The sequence below is a fragment of the Rattus norvegicus genome, chromosome 16, assembly GCF_036323735.1.
Source record: "Rattus norvegicus strain BN/NHsdMcwi chromosome 16, GRCr8, whole genome shotgun sequence".
In the NCBI taxonomy this organism is placed as follows: Eukaryota; Metazoa; Chordata; class Mammalia; order Rodentia; family Muridae; genus Rattus; species Rattus norvegicus.
Window position 1 is genome coordinate 81535394 of NC_086034.1, and position 24682 is coordinate 81560075.

Consider the following 24682-nt stretch of genomic DNA (forward strand, 5'->3'; position numbering starts at 1 on the left):
TGTTTGAGTCCTTATGTATGTTCCTGTAAGTTAACACCTTACCCATATTCCTTATAAGTAACCCTAATAAATTCACTGGTTCACTAAGCTAGCCTTGAACGGAGTCTTTCCTTGGCGTGTCATCAGTGCTCTGTATGGAGTGAAGTCATACAAAGGAGCTGCCATAGCTCTCACAGATCCACACTATTCTTTCTGGCTGCTGGGCTCCCATTGGCTCTGTTTGGTGAGGGTTAACAGCTACCTGTTACCTGTTACCTGTTAGCTGTACCTGAACCTGTGCTGTTCCTGCAACCTTGTTCTGCATCCTTATTCCTGGATTCTGTTCCTGAATCTTTGTTCCTGCAACCTGTTCCTACATCCTTGTTTCTGTATTCTTATTCTTGAATCCTGTTCATGCAACCTTGTTCCTGCATCTTAGTTCCCACATCCTGTTCCTGCGTCCTTGTTCCTACTTCCTTGGCATACCCTAAAGAAGTTCTCTTCTCAGCATGCAGTTGCTCCTTGCACTTCTGGGCTCAGACACTATCACTCTTGAGGTGTGACTTTAAACTCAAGAGGATAACAGTGGGCTGGCAAGGCTGGCCTCTGGATGCATTTCCTCTCCTGTTTCTCCCCATGTCTATTCTGCCTCCATGTGGACCACGGTTCTTGCAACTATGTCTCCTCTGATAACTGGGTGATCCATCTTCTTTGATGGCATCAATCATGTCACTTGGCCTGCAGCCCTCTGAGTCTCATGGGGACAGAGATGCAGGCTAACCAACCACTCTCTAGCCAACCATAGAGGAACACCCTCCCTAGGCTGTTAGAGCTCCCCAGTGCTGCCTGGCCCAGGTCCCTTTCGCCCATATGATTCGATTGGGGTTGGCAGTAATCTCTAGAACCCCCCTTAGCAGAGCAAGCTCAGACTTGGCAACTCTTCTTGTGCCCATTGGCTCTGGCAGCACAAGAAACCATAGCCCCGGACCATCTCACACCAAGAGGCGTTCAGTCTGAAGTTACAGTGCCAAGGCTCACTTTTTCCCCTCTGTCCTCACTGGATCATTCCTCTGTGTGCCTGTTTCCAAATCTCTTCTTCTTATGAGGTACCAGTCTTTCCGGATGAAGGCCACCCAGGTGGCCTCGCTTTAGCTTAATCACCTCAGTAGAGGTCTATCTCTGTGTGGTCACAAGCCAACGGCCCAAAGGTAGGAGATTCAACGTATTCCATATTTATGGAGGGCTTGACTCAGCCTGTAACACTGTTCTGCTGGGAGTCACCCAGCAGCCTCTGAACTGTGTGGGTGCTGATCCACAGTGCAGAGTATCTGCTCGATAGCTCTTGTATCCTTTAGGTGAACTTGGTTTCTCCCCCTCTCCTGCTCAGGGTTTCTGGGCCTCCGATACCATGGACCTTCTTGACTCCAGGTTTGCATGCCTCCCTGTATTGGTTCATACTACTTGGCCTTGGTGTCAGCCAGCCTCATGGTATCTGGGGGTTTCTGGGTGCTGCCATGGTGTCTCAAGCCTCTCTTCGGGGTCCACCACTTTCCATACACATCTCTGTGACAAGTAGCAGGTGTATGCAGACGACTACTCCATCACTCACAGCCATTCCCAGGCTTTATGTCTGAGAGGGAAGCTCATACATATCCAAGACAGTTCTATATCCAAAGAAAGATGTCCGCACCCTGAACACAGCGTACAACAAATCCATACGCAGCACCACGTTTTCCTGTTCATATGTAAGTTGGCTTTTCTTTCTTTTATTTCGGACTTTTGCATCTTGAAATTGAAAGACGTGTGTGACCTTTATATTTTTCCAATGTTCTCTGTTAATTTGTTTCTTAAGGTAGTAGTGATTTTTCCTTACCTCATTGGGAAGTGCTTAGATTTGAAGAAGTTGAAGACTAGGTCATAACGCTCCAAGCAACTCCCAGGCCGGAAACTTGGCCTGTCTATCTGTAAAAACCTAACGATCACACAACAGAGAATTTTGCAAAAAAGTACAGAGGAAAAAAAAAATCCATAGTACCGAGAACAGTTCCCCTCTGTCTAATATTCAAGACACACACAAAAATAAGGATAGCTTCCCTCCTGTGTGTTAGCGAAGATTTGTCTTGGAAACAGAGTTATTATGCACCCTGGAGAGAGAAGTCGCTGTAGAAGTATGAATAATAAGATGAAGCAGGTCTGTGCTGTTCCTTCCGTCATCCCTGTGTGGCTTTCCCTTGCTTCTGATGACTTCTAGAATCAGTTGTGACATGTGTGGAGACGATTTCTGACCCAGAGAAAACCCATTATCATCTAATTTTATACTGCTTCCCTCCACAGTATCAACAGCATTCCTTCCCCCGGAAGAATCGAGTGAAATGGGTATTTAGACAAGCAAATCTACCTGATAAATCATTTCATAGATGAGAGAGAACCCAAGTGTGAAATGGAAGTTAGATGTTTTCAAAACCACTTCATTGAAGGAGGGGTCTATCTATAATCAACACCACTGCTTTTCATAATGGAAAGACTCAGCGGGTAGGGAACATCCTGCCCAGTGCTGGGTCCCAGGCTTGCTGGGGATCTCAGACACTAGATGAATGTCACCTGGTGGGCTGGACTCCAAGATCACCACAGTGCTGCTGAGAAGGGGAGGGGTCTGGTTGTCATACCGGCTGACAGCACCCACCTGTCAGTGTCTAAATTAAGACAGTCTACTATATTCTTAAAAATCTATAGTAATTCGCTCATGTGTACATTTGACAATTGATTTATTGCATGAGCCCAGGACTCTCCACATTAACATGTTTATAAGGTGAGAGAATCTAATATTGCCAGCTCACATTTTCCAAGCTTCTGTAAAGAATATGTTTAAATGTATCTTATACTTCAAAACAATCACTTTGAGATGGTTTTGAAAGTAGATTTCTCTTTTAGAGCTATAAAAGAAAAGTATCTCTTTTTTTTCCCAGAAAATCTCTTTCAGTTCTGGGGACAAATCCCAGAGCCTCCTGCCTTCTGGATAAACACCCTACCATGGAGATGCATGCCAAGCACCCCAGGGTAATAGAAGAGTGCTAATTTACCAAAACAATCTTAATGAGAATGCAGGTAGCCATCAAATGGTAGTGTAGCAGTTTACAAAAGTGAGGAGTACTGAAGAGCAAGGTCACTTAAACCCACTTCCCTCCCTCATAGGCAGCTCTGACCAAAGGTGAGTTTCCGGTGTGGTTATTAGTCTAACCAATAAAGAAGGCAGGCCCCAGAAGGGAGCTGAAATGGTTGACCTTCACATGAACTTGTTAGGAAGGTGGCAACACCAACTGCACAGGCAGCCATGTGTGGCCTGGAGGGCAGAGAGAGTGAGCCCTTGGGTCCAAAGAGCAGCTTGATCAGGTGGGAGTCACGGCCAGCATTAAGAAGGTACTGGAGGGAGTCATACTTCAGCCCCAGGATATTAGGAAAGTTACAATGCCATGGCCATGAACAGCTATAATGGGGCCATGGAAGGAGGCACAGGTAGTCAGATCCCTCAGTTCTATGACCCAAGGGAGTGTCTCCATCTTATAGACTTCCAGGGTTTGGGGGTGAGGGTAAGTTCCACATGTGAGTCTCAAGGCAGGAATGTGGTAAGAAGAGGGGATAGAATTGGACAGGCAGTTTAGGGTAAAAGAATCATGAAAGTATAGTTCTTAATTTGACTAAAAGCTACAAATACCCTTAGCCCCACGGATACTCTTATCCTTGCTACATACAGGCCAGAGATGCCACAAGTGCTTAAGGCAAAATGGTTTGGGTTCTGCCTTGTCTAGAGACCTGGGATGACAGAATGGTTTCGTTTTTTAACGAAATCTCTTTCCCTCTAAATGAACCTGACCTGGAATCCATATGGGAGGGTGTCGACAACTGAACTGGGAACGAGACTGGCTCATCCACATGCCTCCCTCCAGTGGAGCCTTAATGACTCCAGGGTGGTGACACTGAATAGTACCCCACTGTCAGGACCCCTATTGTCACGTTCCTCAACCTCCCTCGAATAAAAAGCTTCCCAAGACTTACCATCTATGAACTTTATTCTTCGAATTTGAAGACCTAGAGGCTACTGACTCCAACTTTTGTGTGAACATGAGTGTCTGGTCCCCTAGATCTTGAGTTAAAAGCCCATCTAAGAGCCAAGAAAGGCTCTGTTGCTCTCAAAAACACCCCCACATTTTTCATGTCTTAAAGTCACCGGAGCAGAGTAAAGTATAAATCAAGTTATCTTGAGCTTCTGCACAGCTGTGAGAGGGATGGAGAATGAAAGGCCACAGCACTCTGTTCCCCTAGCTCTCGGGGATAAAGACTCTTAGGACTATGTGACCTGACATCTATAGAGAAAGAGCTAAAAGGTCAGTCACGAAAGGCTTAGCCACTTGAAGTCTGTGACATGGGGAGTTTTCCTCGACACTGTTTTCCCAGGTTAACAATATCTTTGATATTACTCATAATTTTATTAGCCAGACCGTGCTGCACATCTTCTAACATCTGTAGAGGGGAGAATAATCCCCGGCATGTAAGCGGCTATGCTCAGTGGTGGGGCGGGTGATGGGTTGACTGTAGTTTCTGCCATGGTGCCCTTGCTACCCCCATGATGGTGATGTCAGTGCTCCTCCAGCTGCCCACCACTGCTTGCCTAATTCCACCCACAGCCTCTCCCATGATGCTGCTCTGTGTCCCATAGTCTAGAAAAGATTTCGACTCCGTAACTAGGCCAAGATCCATTAGGAACTTGGAATAGAAACATGTAAAACATTTATTTTGTGTGTGGATTTTTGGGAATGTGCAGTGTGCCTGGCAAGAGAGATTTACTGTGTACATAAATCAGGACTTCAGCTCGAGTTCGGTACCGATTCTTATATTATCTCTGTGAAAATCTGTTCTATTTCTATTCTCTCCATAACGACAGCTCTAAAAACAGCAAAGCCATTTCCCACCACATAATTATTATTTCAAAGCCTTTCTGAAGACCATGGAGATGCTTAATTATTCATTTGCTTGTAGGGGGCACTCAACAAACACTAGTGAACACGAGTCATTTCCTTCCAAGGGGTTGCCTCTTTCCAAGGGGGTTGCCTTTTGAGGTGAGAGAATCTAATATTGCCAGCTCACATTTTTTTTTTTTTTTGAGACATGGTCTTACCAAGATGTTCAGGCTAGTGTGGGACTCACTATGTAGCCCAGGTTACCCTCAAACTCCCAGTCCTCCTGCCTCAGCCTCTTCAGTGCTGGGCTGTCAGGACTACACTGCTCAGGCCCAGCTTCCAAGACTGCTTTTTAATGTAGTGCCTGGGTCTCCATCCTTCCCTAAGCTTTCAGTTATCTCTTTTTTCACATGTGGGTCGGGGAGGAAGGGCGATCTATGACATCACTGAGATAGAGGAGCATGTGACGCAGGGCATCTGGGAGAACCAAAGATTGTAACTGCCTTTCTCAAGAGTCCCATGGCCGTGCCTTTCTGTTGACGTGTACAACTCTGTCTGCTTCAAGTGTCATAGACTTGGACTGTGTCCTCTGCTCTCTAACGCTTCAATGAGAACAGAGTACCCTGAGGATCTCTCATCAAGGCCCACAGCTTGTGGTTCAGGGCATCACTGAGCCCCTGTTGGGGCCACCAGACCATATGAGAAGACAGGGAGTTTCCACTCCTTTTGTAGGAGAGGATTTACCATGTCCTCTGGAAGATATTTCTTACTGTTACTTCTTTTGAAGACCCCTACAATAGAGTCAGAGAGTAAGCAAGCCCATCTCACCAAGGTAAGCAAAGGAGACTCCCGCAAGAGGCATTTCCTCCTGCAGTGCAATCAGCAGTACAGACCACACCTCATGACAGACAATCTTCAGTTTGTTATTCGGTAGTGTGTGGGTCCTTGGGTCCTGCCTCATGTTAGCATTGACTACTGAGGCCTGTAGTTAACACCCTGACTCCTTCCTTCTGAACGCTTGTTCCTTCTTGCCACATCCCCGGCCTGTCTCCTGGATCCTGACATGACTTAATATGGACAAAGTATGTTCTATTTCTCCTTGGGACTATATTTTAAATTCCCGTGATATGGCCCCAGCAGTTCGAATCTTAGGCTTTCTGAGACACCTCGGTTTTTGACACTGAGATATTTTACAGCTTCTCTTCTAGTCTTCACCTGGAGCGTGGCAAACTTTTACAGCTCACCATGTTTTACGGCTTTCTCTGGGCCATGTATATTCATTGTGTTATATAAATAATAATTGTGCAGTAAACTAGTGGGCAGTGGTGTTTGGTCTAGGTGGTAAATCTTCAAGGTGTGGATGCGGTTTTTCTATAAGAACGGAGGGAAACTGTGACATTGAATCCTCCAAGCTTAAGTCAATGAGGGAATTTACACTCACTACTGGCTGGCTTTGTAGTGATGAATCACATTTATGGATCTGCTCCTGAGTGGCAGTGGCTGAGGCTGGACTCTGCAATGCAGAGCTACCACAGGAGTCATTGAATATCCACCCAGACGGCACCCCAACCTCCTGAACACAAGCACGGCGCAAATGTTAGCACTCACATTCCTGTCTGCTGAAGAAATCCTAATGAAAGCTATATTTGATTGTTTTGATTGTTTTAAGGAACCTGGACAATTTATAGAATTCATCCTGAGAGAAGGGCTCGGTTATCTTTGAACAAAATGCTTCAGAAGGCTATCGCGCATGCCATTATGGGATGTGTGTGGTAATTTCAGTGAGCACATTTTACCTGCGGTGGAGGCGTATGCCAGCTCCCTTCTAGGAAAAGCAGTTAAGCACACCTGTAGGGTTTCTGACAGGTAGGTGAAAAAGGACATTCTATTACCTGCTGTTGACCTGATGGTTGACGTCATGTTGGACGGTGTCATCACGGGAATACATTCATCGTCTTGGGAGTAACCAGCTTGGATGGCTCGAAGGTAGCTGTGACTCCTTGTTCGGAAACACCCGGGAAGGTCAAGGGCATCCATGGCCTGAGATTCGACTTCGCTGAAGACAGATTCACACACTGACTCGAACTGCCCATTAACTTCCGCTTCACTCATCTAGAACAGCAATAGCACACGTGACGCCGGGATCCATCAGGGTGATCACAACCTCGTCACACAAGACACAGAGACAGAATGCACTCACAGTCCTTGGTTACAGCTTTATATTTTCGGCGCCTCTAGTTTGAAATCCGCCCTGGGAATCTGTTAGGCTTGTGGGGAGAGCTTCTTGGGTGAGTTCTTACAAAACAGAAGGTGCATAGCCAGCGACCGATGATGGAACTTCTGTAGACTCACCGGGCTGACTGACAGCCATCACAGAGATCAGGGGACAGAGTGGGTGGAAGCCCCCTGAAACACCTGGTACAGAGCCAACGTCTGCGCTGCCAGTTGTGCTCCTTCCCCATGGCCCCTTCACCTTCCCCGGCTACCTACCGCTCAGGCTGACTCTGGGTTGGAGGCTGTGGAAGTAAGCACACACGTTCAAGTGCCTCAGCTACTTTTAGTTCATTTTCAGGACGTGAGAGTCAGCTGCTGCTCATTGTCATGGAAACGAATCCCAAATTTGGCAGAGGCATTCCTGCCCTCATCACCATTACGGCATCATGAGCAGCGTTGGGGTGGGGAAGACATGGCTGACTGGGAGGAGCTCTGTACACATTAAACATGCTACCTTGACTTAAATATCAGTCTTGCGTTTCTTTTTTTTCCCCTATTAACTTGAGACTTAAACGTAGAGCAGATAAAGGCAATGCATTTTCAGCTCGTGTCTTAAGTTGTGCGTTATAGGTTCACCCTGGGAACCTGACTTTTCCAAATATTCTCGAGGAAGCACTGTGTTGGGCCTGTCAGCCCAGGTGAGCTCATAGGCTGAGCAGACACAGGATGGGCCATTAGCTCAGCCACAGGGCCTCTGCTTAGGGTCGATGACCCCAAAGGACATGTTTGTCCTGACACATCCTGATGGTGGCGTTCATATGCACGTATCATACATTGTTCCTGAGCTGAAACTATAGATTGAAACTGGAAATTCAATAAAAGGAGCTACAGAAGGGTTAGGCTAAAGGGTTAGGTGGGAGATGCATTAGCGTGGGGGATTTTAAGTATAAGAAGCTCAAATGGGGCTGGTGAACTTGGGATTATGTTGAGTGCCGGAGACAAGAGGCTGAATGCTCAGTCTGCAGCTCATCCCTACCTCACTGACTCAGTTTTGGGAAATGACTAGTGAGATGGTTACAGAATCTGGAATCACCTGGAGAACTGGGATTCTGAGCATGTGCTCAGGGGTCAGGGCACTGTCTTGACTGTGTTGAGGTGGGAAGACCCACCCACTGTGGGCACCACCATTCCCTACTTTGGATCCTGGACTGTATAAATGGAGAGAGGACTCTGGGAAGCAGTAGGCATCCATTGCTCTCCTTTTCTGATTGTGTACACCATGTGAACAACTGCTTCAAAAACGTGCTGCCTTGACTCCTGGGCAGTGATGGACTGCACAGTGAGGCTGTGAACCACAATAAACTCCTTCTCCTTCACCCTTTTATCAGAGGGTGTTATCACAGCACCAGGAAAAGACACTAAAATACACCTACCCTTAGAGTTCTCATGCACTATGGGTCTCTCTCTCTCTCGTGTGTGTCTTTCTTTAGGGACACACATGGACAGATGGGGCATTGGTCAGTAGTATGATGGGGATCTCTCTGGGGGAGGCAGCCAGCCAGTGTTCAGGGACACAGAAGGGCACCTATGCTTGAAATCTGTCACCCTATCTCTCCAATTCCCCTTTCAATTCCATCTCTTACAGGATGGCTTAGTGATGGATGAACCTGCACTCTGGCTGAGATCTGGTGTTTATCCTCAGTGCCTGGTGATGGACACAGGCAAATCTCTTTGTCTGTCTTACATTGCCATTCTCCACCTTGACCCTCTCCTCCACTACATCTTCTTGGCTGCCCATGACAGTCTGTCTCGGTGAAGTGTGCAGAATCATGTCATTGCACACAACTCTCTGCAGCTACAGTGATCAAGCTTAGAGTAGGTTCTTAAGTGAGACTTTCCATGTTCCATCCCCATGCAAGCTCCCTTGTCTACTCTTACCTGGGCACAGGCTAAGGTCATGCAAATACTGCTTTTTCCCTCATTTAGAGTTTGAACAAGTTGCTCCTTTCTTCCATGACACATCTCTGCCTTCTCTGCCTCACTAGGTAATTGTAGAACTTGCTGGTAACTCAGTTCATCAGCTTCAAAAACACTAGGTAAGATTCTCTTCTTTCCCCATATCAATGTGACATCTTTGCTTCCAAGACCAGGGAACTCTGACTTCTCTCTATCCAATGTGATGTTCAAACCGGATTTCACCCTGTCTTCTCCATTGCTTCTCTTTCTCCCTGCCTCCCAGTATCACCCTTACCCCCAAGAATAATTTCCATCTTATTCTTTCTGGTTCACCAATATTTTCTCAATACTTGGACCATGCTGGCAGATAGATTACAAAAAAGATATTAAAAGTATGTCAAAAAAGACTTAAAAGTATGTCAAAAAATCAGGAGCAGGTTGGGGTAATTCATAAGACCAGCTCTAAGAAGCATAGAATGGATCAGAACATGACTGACGATGAAGGTATGTGTTATCAGCTAGAGACAGACGTCCCAGAGGAGCTATAGCATGACATCATGAAAGCCTCAACCCACAGTAGGTCAATGCCTAGAACACATGACTGCAACATGGACAAATCTGGAGGAAAATGTGCTTAGTGAAATAAGTGAGTTCTAGAGGGAACCCCTGATGAGTAATTACATAAACAGCAGGTATCTAAAATAATACAAGTAGAATAAGGGTGGCTATGGACTGAGAAAAGTAGATAGGGCTTCAATTTGGGATGATGAGAGCATTCTGGGCTAAGTGATGGTGATGGTCTGATTGTGTACAAGAACATGGTTGAGATGAGGTATTTCTATCATGTGGCTCTATGGGACACTCTTAAGACGTAGACAACTAACAAGTTTCAGGAAGTTCCTGAAACTTAGAAGATTTACAAGACCACTCACCAAGGCTATATGAACAGTAAGCCTTCTGGGGAGAAGAAACTTTGCAGCCTACCAAGCTGACTGCAAATTATACAAGGAGCTCTAGGGGTAGAGGAAAATGTTCCTGGGTCATTACCAATGCTGAGCAAACATTTTAGGGATGGAGTTGTTTTTCTTTTTTTGTTTTTGTTTTTGTTTTTGTTTTTGTTTTTTAGCTGTCTATGCGCTGGAAAATAACTCATATTAACTCATTTGTTCTCCAAATTGAAGGGTGAACCCCATGAGGGTACCCTTGAGTGTAGAGGAGACTTTTTCATTTCATACAGGGATAACATAGTAGTTGGTAGTTCTAGATCCTTGTCCAACAAATTTGAAGAATAAATTTCACGGACAAATGGGGTTGGATGAGGGGATTTTTTTTTATTATTATAGAAAAATTTTAAAGGAGACAGATTAAAGACTTATAGTTGAAATAATGATTCTTCTGCCACAGTACCCGAGTGCTGGAGATACAGGTATGTGTCACCATGCTTGGCTTCATACCTGCTTTTAAAATTTTTATTTGGAAAATGAATTGAATTAACTGAAAGAGAAGGTGTTACCTTTAAGGGGACAGAAGTCCATTTCAGCAATCCTTATCCTGGGGTGGGAGCTATTACAGTGTACACTGAATGAACTGCAGATACCTCCCAAAGTCATCTTTGATTCTTCTATGTGGAAATGGGGAGTTCAGTTGATGAATCACGCCATAATAGTAGCCTGAATCCCAAGATCGGATTGTGTCTTAATCTTATTGCAAGAGTGTTGGATATGGACATAGGATTAGCCTACCAGTTGGTCTGCAACTGGTAGAACATGGGATTTTTAGAGCTAAGCCCCCACAGTCCCAACCTGTACATTAGGGGCAGAAATAACTTTCCATGTTATTTCTAACAGACCCTTGCCCATGGCAACTTGACTTAGTTTCTAAAAGGAGACCATCACCAGAGTATATTAAAAAGGTAAAATCCTTAAATTAAGGACAAGACTCCCCACTCTGCAGTAAGAGGAAAACTACCTATGTACAACTTTCTGCAAAGAAAGGATTGTAGGGAAAATACCTCTGGCTAGAAGCAAGTGTTCACAGCACTGTCCATAGCTAGGGGACGTCTTAGTGTCTGAGTTACACACCACTACTATTTGTCATGGTCATAGCAAGAACAAACATTGCTGTTAATGAGTACTTCTGGTATACAGGACTCTCTCCTCAACGATACCCCCATCCACTGACTTCCTTGTTCTGACAACTGCATAGCAGATGGACCCTGAGCCCAAGCCCTTCCATTCCTTGGCAAGCTGATAAGAAATGTAAATTGTCACTTTTCTTTAAAACTTTAAAAAATTTTTTATTATAATTACATATTTTTGAGATGAGGTCTTGCTGGTGGCCTGTAATCCCTGCCTCTCCTAGCCCAGCTTCCTGTATACTAGGATTACTGGCATTTAGGTTTTCTTTTTAATAGTGGCTCCCACCAGTAAGCAGGTATTTAATTGAAGCTTAGAAATTCAGTTCTTCCTTGCCGAACATCCCGGGATGCCTGACACCAGAAGAACCTGCTATTATTAGTGTCTGACACCAGACTGTCTGGTCTGTTTACCCAGGGGAGAAACCTAGGGCCTCTCCCTACGCTGGATCCAGACACTATTACTCTGTGGTGACCCTGGATCCTGCTTTGAGTCTGGGTGCCTAGAGAGAAATAAGACAATTCCAGGAACGAGTGGCATCTAGTTCTTCTCCTTACCATGCCAGGTTGTTAGACCACCAAGGTCTTACCTGTGCCAGGCAGATGCCCTCTGTTGTGTCCCACTGTAACCTGTGACAAGCACTAGGCCTTGGTGGTCCAGTAGCCTAAGCCGATGAGGTCATTTTGTTGGAAAAAGAAGGAAACCCATGCTAAATGAAAAGACACTGCTGCACGTTCCTTGCAGGAGAGAGCTGCCTGGGGATGCCTGTGTGTTGTCTCCCCGTAGGAGCCTCTTACTCCAGCATAGCTGCGGGGGCTGCACCTTACACAGAAAAGAAGCTCAGAAGAGGCCCCACCTGGCTCACACAGCTGGCTTGGCTCAGGGTGCTCACAGCCCGCATGTAGCTCTGGTTTCTGGACCGGAACTTCGGAGAGTTGTAGTTGACTGATGGGTCCAGGCTGTGACCGACAGGCACCTCAGTGGCAGCTTGCAGGTAGCTCTGGCTACAAAGACAGAGAAGAGAGAAACATGGTCTGTGAGCATCTGGGGAAGGGCAGAAGGAGATGGCTGACAGTGGACACCTCAACTCTGTGCTGTGGCTGGAGGTACACTTCCAACTGACCATCTTTAAATGGGTGACTTTGCTTTATGAAAATGTTATGGGTCTTGCATCTATAAATGTGATTTGCATAAAAAGTTACAGGGTAGTAGGAGATTTGGCAAATTGCTTTGAGACTATTTTTTTTTTTTCTTATGGCTGGGCAGTGAGGTTGAGATCACCATTCATTAAAGAGAACACCAAACAACAGCAGAACATTAGTGGAGTCCCTCAACACTCAGACAGCAGAAGCACAAACCCAAGATCTAGATCTTGGCCTAGATCTAAGCCAGATTCCTTGAACACCTCATAAAACCTTGCTAGCTCACTGGCAATTTTGCACACTTGGAAAAACATAAAGACACCACTTCGGGTTTGTTTGTTTGTTTGTTTGTTTTTTAAAGATAATGTCTCTATTTCTATTCCTGCGTATGCATGTGTGCCAAAGTGGGGAGAGGGCACATGAGTGAAGTTGCCTGCAGAGGTCAAGAGAGGACACGGATGTCTTGCAGATGCAGTTACAGGTGGCTATGACCCATCCAATATGGCTTCTGGGAACAGAACTCTGCAAGAGCAATAATGCTCTTACCTGCACAGCCATCTCTCCAGCCCCTCGCTTAGTTTGAAAGTGAACAGATTATACAATACAAGCAAAGAGATACAGCAGGGAGTCTGGACCAATGTGTTCTCACAATGACTGTTGTCTTTTGGGCTTCTTTAAAAGCGTCACTTTCCAGCTTCCCATCCTGTTGCTTTATAAGACATTGAAAATGTGGGAAAAGTCTGCGTAGCCTACATTTCTGGGTAATTTGGTAGCTTTCTTTATTGTCCGATTTTCCACTGTGCCATAAAAATTCATGGAGTAGTGTGGGAAAGGCATCGCCAATCGCTCCCTCCCGTGATTCGGAGCACGGTGGAGCATTAGGGTTGCTGATTCAGCTCACACGTAGAAATAATCATAAATACTAAACAGATACAGATCCCCCGCCCCCAATGCCTGGCAATCAAAGTAAATCATTTCTTTTTACTAAGACATCAGGTGCAAGTGAGGAGGCTCAGGCAGAAGGGACTGCGAGTCCAAACGCCTGAGTTTAACCCCTGGACCGATGTGGTAGAAGGAGAGAAACAGGTTGTCTTTCTGACCTCCACCCGTGCCATGTGACCTCTCCCACAGTTTGAAAATGGGACATTAGAAAAATGTTTTTGACTATATAAAAATCAGTTTGGCGATGCTTACCAATTGTAGATGTAAGGTAATTCTGCTAAAAGTAATTTTTACTCTCAAAGAAGATGCGTTATGTACTCCAATCTCAACTTTCCCAGGCCTGCCTTCTTCCACCTTTTATTTGCTGTCGGGACACTCCTGGGTCCCCTACAGTGTTTGACCCCGGATGAAGCCCTGCAGATGCGTGTAGAAGCTTTTTGTCCCTAACAAAGGAACGCCCTGGCCCTGAAGCGACACACCTGGGTGGTACACCTGGGAGATAACTGGTTCCTGTCTTTTGTTTCTCTTTTCTTTGTTCCTGAGGGCTTAAGCCGGTTTCCCCACTGTGCTTCCTGGAATTTTCCACCCGGTGTACTTGGGGTATATATTCAGTGAATAAAGCAAAAGATTTGGCATGCTCATGACACAAATGACCCGAGTATGTGTTTTTTTCTTAAACCTGCAGGCTTACGCCTGATTTCTTACTCGCATGTCTACCTTGTGCTCCCGGTGTCTTTCCCCCTAGATCTCCCTTCTTATTAACATCACCATCCATACCATTCTTGAGACCTGGTACCCACTCTTCCAAGCCAGCGACTGGTTCCCTGACTGCCAACTTCACAGCTCAGGCCCCTACTGGTGACCTACTCCAGGATCCAGGACTGTGTTTCAAATAAAAGTTCTAACTCTTTCCAAAGTTGAGTGAGCACCTAAAGAAAAGTTGCCCCTATAGAAAATCTTACAGAGATTGCTTTCTTTTAGACATAAACTCACAGTAGTTGCCATTCACCTTTTAACTCTAAGATCATAGTTGCTCGGAAAAAGCCAGAGTGGTTGAGTCCATCTTGTTACTATAACTAGCCTTCCCTTGGCATCTATAGGGAACTGGTCCCAGGACTTCAGGAGACCACAACCCAAGGATGCTGATATTCATTTACTTCTGCATGCTCTAATCATGTCCCATGACCTACATACTTTAAGTGGCCTGGTATCGGCATATAACCTACAAATCACATTCTTCTATACCCTTCAATCATCTTCTGATGACTAACATGCCTAACACAATGTAAATGCTAGGTAGCTGCTAGACATCACTTAGGTATCATTTAGTAATGCCAAGAAAAGTCTCTACATGTTCAGCACAGAGACAGTGGCTGAAGGTGACCACTCACGCTGGGGTGTCAAGGGATGTATCCATTGGTCATTTCACTCTCCCAGTTTCAGCATAGCACTTGCCTCGTGCTAAATTTCAATTTTTTCTTCTCGGAACTTCCTGGAATTTTAGTTTTGAATATTTCAATCTGTGGTTGTTTGAATCTATAAATTAGAACCCAGATGCAGAATGCTGACTATATTTTTAAAACACTGATAAAGCACCCTTTAGCCTTAATAGGATTAACCATAACTTTTGAAAGTATTATAATGGTTTCCCTTTGTATAATATTGTGCCTCAGATGTCATGGTCTGGGAGCTGGGTACAGTGGCTCATGCCTGTACCTTAGTACACTGGAGGTTTGAACTTGCTTCATAAAACTAGAAGCAACAAACCCCCCCAAACAAAGAAATAAACAAAATCACATACCTGGGGACTGAACACCAAGAGCCAACCAACTGTGGGAGGCCCATCGAAGCAGGGCGTGCTAGGTGAGATCCACTGCACATCATGGGGTAGCAAGTCTCATCCTTAGCAAGGTCTTGCCATTGCTCATCTGTGAGAGACTGTCCTGGAACCCCTCTAACATTTTGGAGGGGACATTTCTTCCCCTTGGCTTATTCAAAGTAGTGATTTCAACTTTGTCGTCTCAGTTGATGGATTCTTTAAAAAGATAGCTTCCTACGTAGACGGGTGGTAACTAGCTCTGAAAGCCGCAGAAGGAGACCATTTTCTGAAATACTGCGCGATATTTTTGTTCTAGTTTTTGCCTTTCAAATGTTGCTCACATTAGATCACCGTGTATGCGTGAGGGAGGCGGGAAACCCATTTTGGAACCCTCCAAGAGTGACATGTAATCTTCTAAAGGAAAACAATGGGCTTTCTAGCATTTCACTGCCCCCACCCACCTTGGCAAATTGCTCCAGGTTATTTAGGATCAAACGCTCCATCTGTAACTTTAGATCTTCATAAAAATGAGTTTACATAACAAAATATCTGCCCGTGCGAGTCTTTGAATACAGCTATTTAGACTCGTGTAAATACTCTTGAAACAAAAACAAAGGAAAACATCCTCGCTGAGTCACCTTAAAAAGCAGCGAGGAGTCGACTCTGGCTCTTACTAAGGAGAACAATAAGACAACAAGCCTCTGTGTTCGTCGTAATCCAAACACAGAGAACACCTTTTCACATTTATAAATGGAGCAGGACATGGGTAGCACCCATTTAGAAACAGCCATGCTCCCCCGCTGCCTTAAATGGAACGTGGTAAACCACATTAGGCAAGAGCGTGGCTCCTCCTAGAAAGTGGAAATCCTCTGTCTTTTAGTACATGGTTTACAGAATCCCCTAGTCAGCCTTGGTCCTCAGGCCATGGTGTATTTCCATATCACCCAGGTGGCTGCGGCACAGGCAATTCTCAGTCCTGGTTAGGGCCCCTGTGAGGACAACCTGCCTGCTGGCACTCCACAATGACCTCATGTTGACTTTGCAGCACCCCCACAGTTTTGCTCATCAGGGCATCTCCCACCACGGAGTTCAGGGAATGAATTACTCCATTGCTTTGCTCCCCTTGTGGTGCTGGTGGTGTAAGGTTCACAGAGGGCCTGCACAAGGACTGGAGATATACATTCTCTTTCCTGGAAGGGTAGCTTCCTTCCCTCGGGTGATGACTGTTTCTGAAATCTGGAGCTGCACCTCAGAGTGAGGGCTCAGGCTGTGAATCTGGAGTACAGACTTCCTGGGACGGAGAGCTCAGGGACTCAAGTCATGTGCTCCATGCCCACTGCTGTGACATACTCGACAAGACTTGCGAAAAAGAGTATCTTGGGCCTGTGGGCTCCAGCTCTGACCAAGGACATGGTGATAGAGGCCACCAAGGAGTGCCAGCAGTGGTGCAAACAAGGGTTGTAGAACATCTGTGGAACCATCAGAGCTGGAGCTTGGAATTGGAGTTTCTTTATCTCAGGTGGAGTCTAGGCAAGTGTGGGAAGAGGCACGTCACCCTAAGCCTAAGCCTATATCTAATGTTAAACCTGAATGAAACCTTAGCCTATCCTAATGCTAACACCACCTCTCTCCGCTGTATCTCTCTGGTGCCTCATCTCGCCATCTCCCCCTGTGCCCTGAGTCCTCTCCCTATCCCCCGTACTGTCTGTTGCAGTCTGAGGCAAAGCCTCCATAGAGAGTCATTTGCCCTGTATAGGGTAATTCTGTAGAGGGTTCCTGAGCAGCGTGTCATGAACAGTGTAGGATGCTAAACACTGAAACCACAGCCGGATGGTGTATTGCACTCCCTTGTGGAGTTCTTTGAGCATCACACAGGGGATTGTGCTCCTGATACAGGAGCAGTGTCACACGCAAAACGAACCGTGGTGAATACCCATGGACACCATGTTTAGTTTGCTTAGAAGGATGTGGAGATAACTCTAGGGAAGTAGTTGTACATATTAGTGGTCCTGGAAGTTGACTGAGCTGTCTCGGGACACCCCCAGGGAGCTGAGGTAGCAAGCCTCGTCAGGGAGGAATCTGATTTTCGGTTGAAGTTTTGCATGGACATTGGGTTTGATCCTTAGCATCCATGTAAAAGCAGGATGAGGGTGTGTATGCGTGCCTACGACACCAGTGCTGGATTCTGGAGGTTTAGCCAGGGTAGCCAATTAGTGAGTTCTAGGTTCAGTGATAGATGCTTTCTCAAAAAACACAGTGGAGAGCAATTGAGAAAGAACCTGATATCAACTTCTGGGCCTTCAAATGTATACACACACACACACACACACACACACACACACACACTCACACACACACAGAGAGAGAGACAGTGAGAGAGACAGAGAGAGACACACACAGAGAGAGACAGACACACACACACAGGCACACATGCAACATGCACACACATAGCATCCATCTATCTACCTCTCTCTCTCTTTCTCTCTCTCTCCCATCTATCTCGCTATTATCTATCTATCTATCTATCTATCTATCTATCTATCTATCTATCTATCTATCTATCTATCTATCTATCTCTATCATCTATCTATCTATCTATCTATCTATCTATCTATCTATCTATCTATCTATCTATCTATCTATCATCTATCTATCTATCTATCTATCTATCTATCTCTATCATCTATCTATCTATCTATCAATCTATCTATCAATGACTCATCCATAGTTAAGAATCATATCCTCCAATTTTCAGTAAAAATGGAATGTTCTGCAGGACATTATATTTAGTAAAATCAAACAGATGGAGAAAGACAAATAACACATGTTCTCCGCCATTCATAGATGATAAAAAAACAAGTTGACTTGGCAATAGGATAGTGTGTGTTAGAGACCAGACATGATACTCATTATCAAGGTAGGGAGGGGAAGTGGGTAGGATCAGCGTATGTGTGCATATGTGTTGAAATACCACAGAAACCCTACTGAGTTAGACAGCTGGTACATGCTGACCAAAATAAAGCAATTAGACAACCTTACCCTTTAAGACCTTCAGCTGTATAATGGCTGCCTTATGTAACACATGAGACCGTAACACCTGCTTTACAGTTCTTTTCAGTTGACCTCAGATTTCTTTCAATTGGGATCTTGCTTCCTCCTTCCTCCTTCCTCCTTCCTCCTCCCTTCCTGTCTTCCTCCTCCTCCCTCCCTCTCTTCCTCCTCCTTCCCTCCCTCTCTTCCTCCTTCCTTCCTCCCCATTCTTTTCTTTCTTCATGATGGATGTGGTTGGTAGACCTTTGGGTTTTGTTATTTTCTCCTTGTGAATGCTGTTATTAATCTGTCTGGTGCCTTGAGCTCTCTGGGCTTGTGTTATGTAGGCTGTGGGAAGCTCCAAGTATTGTCCAGCAATGGACACTCACTGTATTTTCATTTCCCATGGGCTTCAACCGAGTCCTAAATGGGGTTCCATTTTTCTGCACATCTTTCTTGTCACCATGGGAGCCTGAATCCCACCCTTTAATATACTAGTCCACTAAGATGCTGGCTTCCTGCTGAAGTCCTTTCTACTTTCACCTCCTGGAGGGAAAGTGCCCAGGTCATGTGACTGTAGAGAGCAATGAGAGGATGGGGCTTCTCTCTTCCAAAATATGAGCATCTTCCACTCCCTGCTCATTTGTTTTGAACTGGTGTGTGTGTGTGTGTGTGTGTGTATGTGTGTGCGTGCGTGTGTGTGTGTGTATGTATATGTGTGTATATGTGTATGTGTGTGTATATATATGTGTGTATATGTGTATGTGTGTGTATATATATGTGTGTATATGTATGTGTATGTGTGTACGTGTGTGTATGTATGTGTATGTGTGTACGTGTGTGTATATATGTGTGTATATGTATGTGTATGTGTGTACGTGTGTGTATGTATGTGTATGTGTGTACGTGTGTGTATGTATATGTGTGTATATGTATGTGTATGTGTGTGTATGTGTGCATCTGTATGTGTATGTTTGCATCTGTATGTATATGTGTATATATGCGTGTATGTGTGTATCTGTATGTGTGTGTATGTGTGGGTATGTGTGTATCTGTATGTGTGTGTATGTGTGGGTATGTGTGTATCTGTATGTGTGTGTGTGTATGTGTGTATCTGTATGTGTGTATCTGTGTGTGTGTGTGTGTGTGTTTTCTAGAGTTTGTCTTCTGTACACAGGTTAGTTCAACACAAGCCATTATTCTGGAACCTCATCTTTGTTTTTAAGCCATACTGGCATTTGGTGCATATTTGGGCAGCTTTGTGTCAGTCACTGGCTGTCCCACTGTGTGCTGATTCCTATCGAGATGCTTCACCTTGTAGTGAAGTTCAGACATATGCCAAAGATTCTGCAAGGAGTGTTTGTGCCCAGGCTTCACCAGCTTGTCACATAAAACTGAGTTATGCCATTAGTCAGTCAAATATGGTGGTGGACACACACACACACACACACACACACACACAGAGTCAGAGAGAGAGAGAGAAAGAGAGAGACAGAGACAGAGAGACACAAAGAGAGAGAGAGACACAGGCACACACACACACACACACACACACACACACACACACACACACACACACAGTCTATGGGTGGCTATGCCACCAGTTCTTGACTCTGTGTCTGTGTGTAACTGAGGCCGGCAACACTGGCTGTGAGACCACATCTTACACACTGGCAAACTGTGTACACTAAACCAGCTGTAAGCTGACTTCCTTCCCATGCCTAGAGCCTCATGAGTGGGCTCTACTCCCATAAAGGTCCTTGGTGTTGGCAGCAAGCCATTTCCATTACAAGGTCCTGTCCTGCATGCTCAAACTGTTTTCTTTCTGCTTAGCATCCTGGCAGCGTCCACATGTGCTCCTGAGGACATGTGTGGTAACCAGCTGGTTCCTTAGATGACAAATCCTCAAGGAGGGAAGTGACATCAGGCATTATCTTGTCTTCTGAGGCCCTTGGCTCTGCTAAAAGGCTTCCTTAGATCTATTTCCACTGAAAACACTGTTGGCTCTAAGACCTTTAGATCTTGTCATGCCTCACAAAACCTGGTCTCACCACTAACGTCTGCTGAGGCTAATTCGAGTAGAAGGCAGAAATTTAATCCTGGGACAGTCATCATTTCTGAGATGTGTTGTAAAAATTCAACTTGTGAACAAGTTTCCCTATAATCTGGGAAGGCACAAAATAGAAGAGTGGTATTATTAAATTATTTACTTTGCTCTGTTGGGATTGGATGTGACCTCAGTGGAAGCTTTGCCTAGCCTGACTTTGTAGAAAAGAATGGCTTCATTGAGAGGTGACCGTATGGCTGTGTCCCCAGCTGCAGACTATAGCTGAGATTTTGGCACAATGATTGTAAGTTTCCAGTTATGTCCTTACACACCTGCGATGGGTGATTATGCCTATATGGTGAATTAATAACTCAATGGACAGAGACGGGCCAGTAGGCTGTTCTCAGAGCTGATCTCTGGTGGCCTAGCTCACCACTGTCCGCATGCATGCTTTATTTCCCCCTTAAATGGACATGTCACGTCCTGGGTCATGGGTCACACCAACTTCTGCTAGAATGTGCTTTTTACCGCCTGTCCTTCAGAGGTGGGAGAAGAGAAATGCCCAGCTGAGCTCAGAGGATACAGGCAAATCTTGAGTTCCTGATTCCAAAGAAGCCACGGTTACTCGTGGCTTGCTCCCCTGTGGGAGCAGTGGTCAGGATCAGCAGACTGAAGTGAAGGTGACACTTTTCAACAGCGGAGATTGTGGAACCCCTATGTTGTAGGCTGATGGGCTAGCTCTGATCTGGTTCTGTCACTGTGGCTTCTGTAGATAGGGGTGATGGCGCCATATCATCTCGTGACAAGTACGGAGAGCAGAACAGGAAAGCCACACCTCCCTGCAGCAGCCTGCTCAGGTAGCTCTGCTGTCACTGCAGACCTACCACAGACACGCCCACTTGTCTACCATCTTGTTTCCAGAGAGGGGACGTGGAAGGTTATGTATGCTCCCAAACTCCTCCTTAAAGAGACACTGCAGGTGGTTTAGAGACCAGATCATATTTGAGGACTGTTCAGGAATCAAGATTATTTTTTTTTTAAAAAATCATTTCATCTACAAAGCATAACAAATGTGTGGAGTCTATTTTCTGGTGTTGGGAGGTGAATTGTTTCCCGCATTTAGAGGAAACAATGATTCACTTCAGATGTTTCCCCCGATAGCAGAGCCATATTTCCTGAAGAGCATGCAGCTCTGGAATGGTTCAAAGAGCAACCATGGCGTCTGCAGAGAGGAAGGCACCAGCAACCACCTTCCTTTCTCTGCTGTTCTATCCCTCAGTGTGTACTCTGTCTGGTCCAACTCTGACTCAGGCACCAGTAGGGAAGGTGGGCATTGGGATGCTTGAGGCAAGCGAGGAGACCTGAGTCCCAAGTTACCCTGGGTTGAGAAGACAGGCCTCAGAAGACATCATACACTGAGGTGACTAGAGTTTAATAACTCTCACGGAATCTCATCAAATATTAAATGATCAAATATTGAACCACAGCTTCCTGCCAGGAAACTCTTGATACAGAAGCTTCCTATCCCTCCCCAGGTCTGCTCCTTGGACAAATATCACAGAAACGGGAAGTCTGTATGTCTCAGCTGTTAGAGCTGTGATCCAGGCCCATCTGTGTGTGGAACTGCAGGGAACTGGGCAGCCTCCGATCCTGTGCTAGTGTGGGGACATGATGATGAGTTAGCAATGACATCAGGGTCTCATCTGGAGTTGTCAGTCTCCAGCCAGGTCTGAAAGTGTGGTGAATCGGATTAGACACACAGTGAAATATAGTTCTCAGAGCTCAGAAAGGCTGAGGGACTGGAGGCTTTCCGTGACCCTACCCTCCCTCAAAGCCACACACATAACTGAGGCAGCCACAGATTGCTGTCCAAAAGTCTGATGACAGAAGCAGCGATGGATCACAGTGGACCAGGGGGATGAGTTCACAGCATACTCGCCTTTGATCTCTGTAACTGACTAGAGACTTGCAACACTCTTTCCATGCAGTTTGATTCCTTTCAATTTTATTTGAGCCACAGTGAATGACTTTGAAACTTGTTTACTTGGTCCCAACTTATACCTGAGTCAGAGACACAGTCCTCATTATCCCCTATCCCACTGTCCTTGGCATGCTTGAGACTCAGGCTTAGTCCATTTTCTTCTCCCAGGCTGAGGAATGAGTCCACTCCATTATCTCTACTTCATGACCAGACTTGTCTATCCCACTGTTCTCTGCAAAGCCAAGGTCCATGCCTGCTCCATGGTCCACTGCATGGTTGAGACCCTTGGGTTCCTCACTGTCATCTTCAGGGCTGACATCAACACCCATTCTACATCCTTTATAAGGCTGAGGCACATGCCTATATTACTGACCACTCTAAGACCAGGGTCCAAGGCTACTTTGCTGACCTCTGCATGGCAGAAATCCCTGACCTGTTAGGCTTCATAAAATGATCCTGGTCCTCCTACATGAGGTCTTAATGCAGGTTTCTGGTCTGTCTTTCTGACTTTAGACTGAGTCCCAAGTGTTGGGTGTCCCACTGGTCCCTTGCTTCTTGCTTTCCTACCAAAGCCTTCAGGGAGGCTTTCTGGCTTGGCTCTCACAGTATACAGAACACGATCTATTTCTTTTCTTTGTCTGCTGTGCTGGTGAGGACCCTGTCATGTGAGGAAGTGGGTCTGTGTTACTGGGGACCCTATAACAGGCCTCCCCACCTCTGCCCTTGTAGCTTTTCTAGAGTTACCATTACAGTTGGAACAGGATGATTATACCCATCTTCTCCAATCATTGGCTCCTTCTCTACCTCCAGTGAAGATGGCTATGGGTATGCAATAACATGACCAACACACTACTCTTCCCCCTCCAACCTGCTGTGTTTATAACCAATGTTTCTACTGTCCCCTTTGGGGGAACTGTCCTTACCATACTCAATCCTTCCTCCTGTGAATGGTGAGAGATGCTACTCTGGACTCTGACTCCCCTGAATGGTGAGAGATATTCCCACTTTAGCCATAGTGAATTCTGATTTCCTTGAATGGTTAGAGGTGTTTCCACCATGAGTCACTGGCTACCGTGGACTCTGACTCCCCTGAATAGTAAGGCCCATTCTAACTTTAGGTCACTGGTCACATTAAATTCTGCCTCTCAGGAAAGGTGAGGTATGTTCCCATCTTGGGTCATGGCCTTGCCTAACTCTACCTCCCTGAGTGGTGAGGAAGATCCCTGCCTTAGGTCTCTGTTTTTTTTTTCCCTGTAAATACCCACAAGCCCAATGTACTCAATGTCACCTTTATAGAGTCCCATCATGACTATATTATCTCTCACTTCTGTCTCCCATCATACATTGTCACATGAGCTGGCTCGATCCCACTACTCTGGGAGCTTTCCTCATTCCCTTGTGGCTTCAGCATGCTCTGTACTGGATAGGGATTGTTCTTATGCTCAATGCTCTCTCCTTTATTAGGCCCAGGGACTTTGATGGCCTACTTTGTCTATTCCTTACATGTTCAGAGCAGCCTAGACCTTCTGAGATACATGGGAATTTCTAGTAGTAAGAAGACGGTGCTATGCAGGAGCCGAGTGGATACCTATGGGATGAGGGAGCAAGCTTCTACTCCTTCTCAGGAGACATGCATCTGCTGGGTCAAAGTTTCTGAGTTTGGAGCATGGGATGGTTGGTGGCACTTTGCTATGGCTCAGGTAAGTCTGATGAGAAGGAACATGTAGAGAAGCAGAACTAGGCAGCCATGTCTGAATTAGGTATTCATACCTCCAGTTGCCTCTGGCCATAGGCAGTAGGTTGCAGAAGTTTGCATGTTTCCTACTTTAACTTTCAGGGTGAAGAGTCTTGATATTATACAACCTGTCTAGAAGTGGGTTATTTTTAAAAGAAACTTGATTTCAATAGCATGCACTGGCCGCAACATATCATTAATAAGAAATATCAACTGTCCTCTAATAAAACAATATTCTACTATTTGCGTCATATTGATACAATCAACACGTTTTTTAATGAGCCTCGCACATATGTTCTGAACAATCCTAGAGCTCAGAAACACATTCATTTACTCCTCTCATACATTTGTTTATCGGGTGAGCCCTTGCTGTGGACCTCAGTATAGTGTGCCTGGTTCCAAGTCCATGAGACATAGCAACAGACAGGACTGACAAGGCTTGGGGTTGGGGGTAGGCAACACAGGACAGCCAATGCTCAAGAGAATAGGGAATAAGGATAAGCAAGCAAGCCAAAAAAGGAATAAAACAAACAAGCAAACAAAAGCCCACAACTGAAATATTTATGATAAACAGCCACGAACCACCATTACTTTCTCTGTGTTCTCTTTCCCTGGAATATCCTTCCTCACTCTTCAGCCTGTCTTCTGACTAGAAGTGTTTCGTGTGGCTAGGCCATAAGCTGTCTTTACTCTCTGGTTTTTGTCCTTTTGCTCCTGACTGAATTATTTGTAGTGACTTCTGTCTTT

At 45.4% G+C, this 24682-nt stretch overlaps 1 protein-coding gene across 5 annotated transcripts in view; it reads right to left on the reverse strand.

The window, feature by feature from the left end:
- Dlgap2 (DLG associated protein 2) overlaps window positions 1-24682 on the reverse strand; it is a 709635-nt gene that overhangs the window by 46335 nt on the left and 638618 nt on the right. For all 5 annotated transcript variants that reach the window (XM_039094154.2, XM_039094157.2, XM_039094156.2 and 2 more), the window contains 2 exons: window positions 12096-12243; window positions 6827-7046 (listed from right to left, as the gene is read on the reverse strand). In XM_039094154.2, coding sequence (XP_038950082.1) covers window positions 6827-7046; window positions 12096-12243 — 368 coding nt within the window. The remainder of the gene's footprint in view (window positions 1-6826; window positions 7047-12095; window positions 12244-24682) is intronic.